At 38.7% G+C, this 5916-nt stretch overlaps 1 protein-coding gene and 1 long non-coding RNA gene across 2 annotated transcripts; one reads left to right on the forward strand and one right to left on the reverse strand.

Moving 5' to 3' along the window:
- Positions 1-1340: 1340 nt before the first annotated feature.
- Positions 1341-2567, reverse strand: LOC129145235 (uncharacterized). The gene is made up of 3 exons (XR_008550475.1): positions 2462-2567; positions 1929-1984; positions 1341-1461 (listed from the first exon to the last, which is right to left on the reverse strand). It is a non-coding gene; the product is annotated as an uncharacterized LOC129145235 (long non-coding RNA).
- An 829-nt stretch (positions 2568-3396) lies between these two features.
- Positions 3397-3926, forward strand: LOC119246203 (60S ribosomal protein L21). Its single transcript, XM_037512531.2, has one exon. The coding sequence runs from the start codon at positions 3402-3404 to the stop codon at positions 3882-3884; it is 483 nt and encodes a 160-aa protein (XP_037368428.1). The 5' UTR covers positions 3397-3401; the 3' UTR covers positions 3885-3926.
- The last annotated feature ends 1990 nt before the right edge of the window (positions 3927-5916 follow it).

The raw sequence follows: 5916 nt of genomic DNA on the forward strand, positions 1-5916 counted from the left end.
TTTAATAAAGGACCATGGGCTTCAGGGTCAGGCAGAGTGAATTCTGATCCTAGTATTACTCCTTATTGGCTGACTGACCCGAATTCTGTGTTTTCTCATCTGTGTTTATGTGACTAAAAAAAAAGATTCTACATCTTTGGGTTGTGAAGATTAACTACAAATACATGCTAAGTGCCTGATAAAAATTAGTATTATTAATAAAGAGTAGCTCTTAATAATATTTTGCTACAGTAAAATGCAATATTCAGATCACACTCAGCAATTAAAAAAAACTGGCTGGTTATCATCTCTACAAAATCTAATTATTATGTAGTGGTTTTCCATTAGGCCCAATAGAATGTCATTGCTAATAATAAAGGATGCAAAGGTTTACTGAGGCGTACAAATTTTATTTGCTTAATCTGAGAGAATATGCCCAAAGACAATATATTTATTGTTTGGGAAAGAGAAAAAAAATTGCTCTAAACGCAATAGCATGCTGAACATGTCAGAGAAGAATATAGCACTGATAAACATGGAAGTAAGTGCTGGTAGCAGGAATAAGGTGAAGCAGTGATAGCTGCTGAAAACCCTAACTTATGCCTAAATAAAATAAAGATGAAGGTTAGTTAAAGGAAACCATATGTCATCTCCTTCCTCTATTCTCTTCTTGATTATCATCAGTTTTGGCTCTTAATTGAAAGGGAAAGAAGGTTCCAGCCAGTAAGGCCAATGCCAATCATAGTTAACCATTCAAAACTAAGAGGTGTTACCTTGAAATGCAATTTTGGTTTTGCCTGTAAGCAGTAAAATTAAGCACAGAGAGTCATCTCATTCATTTAGCTCAATCATAAACATAAGAGACAAGTTTAAAATAAACAATCTGAGAAAGATTTTAAAAGACAACATTTTGTTTATTTATTTACTTACTTATTACATCATTGTTTATTTTGGGACAGTATTTGATTTCTCCCCTCAGATGTCATCCGCATAGTTCTCCCACCACCAAAGCATCCGTGATCCATCTCCCCTGTCCCTTCTGGTCTTCCCTCCCTATAAAACACAGTATTTGAGAAGTTTATTTCAACTCTAGAATCAAGCAACTTTTAGTAAGAACTATTAAACTACTTTGATAGGATTTAATTAATGAGCTGAATTTAAAGGTTACTTCTTCTGTGTGGGTGATGGTGTTTGCTGTGTCAGGGGAGATATTTATGATTCTTATCTTTAAAGTAGTAATTATTTTCTATACTACCTAACAATTTCCAGGTACCCCCAAAGACAGCTACACTCATTTATCTATATTCTCTAAACATATTTTTGTTTCTTCTCTCTCTCTCTTAGGTAAACTTAACTTTCATAAAGAAAGACAGATTCTGGTAAACATTGGAGTTTTTCTTTAATCGGTTTTCTTGTCTCCTGTTTGGTTTCGCTTACTTCCCTCTGGGTCATTTCAATGAAATTAGACTTCACCATGCCATGCTAAATAAAGGAAAAGAAGAGTATGAATTAATGAAGTTTAGGTAATATAATTCTTTTAATGAAATTCAGGTTTATTGCTTTAAAGAATCTCTGGTAATTAAAACTAGACTGAGAACTGCTTCGTTGAGATTCAAATTTAATAAATAACGAAGCAAGATTTGCAATTAGATTATCATATCCAGGCACCAGCCAGAGTATTGCCAATGTCTGCTTATATTGTAAGCATGCTACTTTATTTATTCATTCATTCTTTCAGCACAAACTTATTGAGCACGTGTCATTTGCCAAGCACTATACTAGATGCTAGCACTATAGGATAGTTAACAAGAGAGAATTACTTCTTCACTTGCTTATTTCTTAGATACTTTGAAAACTTTTTCTTTAATTAATCTTTCTCCTTATGATCTCATGGATTTTATGCCATGTAGTCATATAATCACAAATTCACAATTAACTGGGTTTTCTACCTTTTTTTTAAGAGCAGGAACTGATCCACAATTCTCTCTTTTCTGCAGTTGTGTGTCTGAAAAGATAAAAAGGTGTCTGAATATTTTTTACCTCTGACAATTTGCAAGAAATGAATGACTTTTGCCTGGAACAATCTATCAGGTCAGCCTTTTCTTCTCTTCTGCTGCCCCAATTATTACAAGAGTTCTAAAAAACAAGTTAAGAGAAGTATTATGAAGTCAAGCAAATGTGCATAATGGAATATGTTTTGATGGAAAGAGGTTGAAACCTCCAATATAGTTCACAGTAATGCAGTTTGTCTTAAGGGGCAAGATAACTTTGAAAAGTTAAACTCACAGATGTTATATAGCATAGGTTGTTCAAATATACATCAGATTTCCTCAGCAGGACGCATTATCCATATAGAGCATAAGGTCCTGGGCAGAGAACTGAATTTAATGGTCCCAGTTATTCCTTGACCTTGGGCCAGATACTTCACTTCATCGGGATACAGTTTTCCCAAAAGCACAGCAGTTGAAATCAGAACACTGACCTGATTCCTCACTGGGAGCAAAGCTCTTTCCAATACTGGGCTCTTTTGTCAAAATGATGAGGCCAGACCGGAAGCTTTCTCAAGAAATCGTCAGTGTTAATATTCTTCATTTCTAGAATTAGAGTTAACACCAGAGTAATTTCCCTACTGAAAAAAGCATTGTTCTGAATGGGGCACCTGTCCCATACACCACTGTCCTGCACTCTACCCCTCTCAGGATTATTGGACTAGAACATCTGAGGTCAGAGGAGAAGGCGGTAACCCACATTAGGGGCTGATTTGTGTCTCCCACCCTAAATTTGTATGATGAATCCTGACCCCCAGTTCCTCAGAATGTGACCTTATTTGAAGACAGGGTTTTTAAGGAGGTTATCAGGTGAAATAAGGCTATAAGAATGAGCTGTAATGTAATATGACTGCTTTCTCTTTTCAAGGGGGGGGATTTGGACACAGAAATATGCACAGAGATAAGATGATGTGAGGACATAGGGAGATAAGAAATGCTTCTACAAGCCAATGAGAGAGACCTGACACTGCCTTCTCTCATAGCCCTATGTAGGGTAAATGAAGATGTTCAGGCCTCCCCGCCTCTGGCCTCTGTGTTTATCACCTGTGGCCTTCATTATTCTAATGCAGGAGGCGCTTGAGCGTGTGGGCTCGGGACACGCGTGCCTGATGGGGGACACCTGGAGTATGATGTGGGCACACATGAATGTGCACACCTGAGCCTGGAGGCCAGGGCTCTAAGGGTGGCATCACACAGAGAATGGGCACACTGGAAAACGGTTACAAGAGGACAAGCGACAGCTATGAGAGGAAGCGACCACGGGAGCACACCAGAGATAGCCCAGAGGAAAGAGCCTATAGAGAGTCACAGGAGGTCCCCAGTTGCTGTCTGCCGGCTGCCTTCTTTCCTCTGCATACTATTAAGAAACCCAAAATGACTAACACAAAGGGAAAGAGAAGAGGGACCCGCTATATGTTCTCTAGGCCTTTTAGAAAACATGGAGTTGTTCCTTTGGCCACATACATGCGAATCTATAAGAAAGGTGATATTGTTGACATCAAGGGGATGGGCACTGTTCAAAAAGGAATGCCCCACAAATGTTACCATGGCAAAACCGGAAGAGTCTATAATGTTACCCAGCATGCAGTTGGCATTGTTGTAAACAAGCAAGTAAAGGGCAAGATTCTTGCAAAGAGAATTAATGTTCGTATTGAGCACATTAAGCACTCTAAGAGCCGAGATAGCTTCCTGAAACGTGTGAAAGAAAATGATCAGAAGAAAAAGGAAGCCAAAGAGAAGGGTACTTGGGTTCAGCTGAAGCGCCAGCCTGCTCCACCTAGAGAAGCACACTTTGTGAGAACCAATGGGAAGGAGCCTGAGCTGCTAGAACCTATTCCCTATGAATTCATGGCATGATAGGTGTGCAAAAAGAAATAAAAGAGCTCTGGACTACAAAAATGTTTCACCTAATTGAGTAGAAGTGTGGTGTCCCCTCTCTAAAAAATATTTAAAGCAAACTTTTTAATTATATCGTAATTCATTGGATGGTGTCTTTATTAAAATTTAGTGGGTTTTAAAAAAAAAAAAAAAAGAAACCTGAGGGGAGCTTCCATATGATGCAGCAATTCCACTCCTAGGTATTTACCCAAAGGACACAGAAACATCAATTCCAAAGAACATCTGCACCCCTATGTTTATAGCAGCACTATTTACAATAGCTAAGCTTTGGAAACAACCCCAATGCCCAAAAATAGATGACTGGATCAAGAAGATGTGGTACATATACACCATGGAATATTACTCAGCATTCAAAAAAGATAAACACATGCAATTTGCAGCAACATGGATGGAGCTGGAAGGGATCATGCTCAGCGAAATAAGCCAGAAAGAAAAAGAAAAATACTGGATGGTCTCACTCATAGCAGGAATCTAGAAAACCTAAATAAGGGACCAGGAAAATGAATAACTATAAGAAAGTGAAAATCAAAATCAACAAAAAACTATGAACCAGACACTCTATGGGGGGTGGGGGGCGGGGGGGGGAGGGATTGGGGTCAAAATAAGGGGATTGCAATTGTATGGGGAATATAAAAATAAAATTTATTTTAAAAAAATGAATCCAATAAAAAAAAAAAGGTTACTAAAAAAAAAAAAAGAAAAGAAACCTGAGGGAATGTTGCCAAGGGCTCCAAGTTTCTCCTTTAAGCTTCCTGAACCGATGATGAACCAACCCAGCCGGGGATGGTTTCAAAACACCCTCAGAAGGAATGGACCCTGCCAATCCCTTGTACTTAGTCTCTAGAACTTTGACATAATACATTTCTGTTGACCGAAGCACACGGTTTCTGATACTTTGCTACAGCAGCCCTAGCAAAGTAGTATACCTCTGAGCTAGTTCCAAGAACATGTAAAAAGGGGCTTGACTATCCCAAGTGACAAAAACTCAATAGACTTGGATCCTAGACTTTTTGCCCCTTTTAAACACCCCAGTTTTAATGGTTTCCTTTTGTGGTAGTTCCTTCATCTCTCCCCAAAGCTACCATGGGCACATTTTAACTGGATATAAATATGCTGATATAATGTTCATGATTTAGCACCTGATTTGCCCAAGTTTCCCACCCTCTTTCCCAGCCCCCAAATAGCCTCTTTCATAAAACTAGTAGTTGGTTGGACTCCTTTTAGCTACAATATATGTATAAGCATCTGTGGCAGGTTATAATGAGCCACTGCCACATTTTGAGAGAAGGAATGGCTTAATTAAAATGGTGCTTTAGGAAGTTAATTAGTGACAATGCGAAGCAGGGATTAAAAGGAGAGAAAAGTAGAGGCTGGGAAACAATAATTATAATTGTTCGAACAGGTGATAGGACCAAGTAGTCAAGAGGATTAGACACAATCCATAGTTCCCAAACTTCAGGGTGTACCCAAACCTCTGGAGGGCTTATTTCTACACATTCCTAGGCCCTGCCCCTAGAGAATCTGTTTCAGTATATCTGGGGAAGAGACCCTGAATTTCTGTCTCTGATTTCCCAGTTGATGCCAATTCGACTGGCTCAGGAACCATCTTTAAGAATCACTGAGCCAGACCCTCAAACACCATGCTCTAGGGAATGTGGACTACAGGTTCTGCTTTTTAGAAATTTTTTTTTTTTTTTTAGTTTTACTTCTGGCATACACTGGATTGCTTTTTGCTTTTGCTTTTGTTTTAGCCTGAATTATCCAAGCTAGGGTGCCAACTCAATGAAAATTGACCATGCAAAATTCAGTCATATTTGGGATCATATTAACCAGGGACCAGAAGCATCAGAAACTACATCTGAGGGGAAAAGATCACAAATTGGTGCCCTCACATCTGGCTGCCGTTTTCTTTAAGTTAAAAACCTAAGTAATGACCATCCCTATATATCCACTTTCCCCACCCCAGTGGAGAATCACTGATTTATGATTT

This window comes from Talpa occidentalis, unplaced genomic scaffold (assembly GCF_014898055.3).
Source record: "Talpa occidentalis isolate TD23 unplaced genomic scaffold, MPIMG_talOcc4v2.1, whole genome shotgun sequence".
Lineage (NCBI taxonomy): Eukaryota > Metazoa > Chordata > Mammalia > Eulipotyphla > Talpidae > Talpa > Talpa occidentalis.

Coding starts and splice junctions, on each gene's coding strand:
- LOC119246203 (XM_037512531.2), top strand. CDS start 3,402: ATGACTAACACAAAGGGAAAGAGAAGAGGGACCCGCTATATGTTCTCT.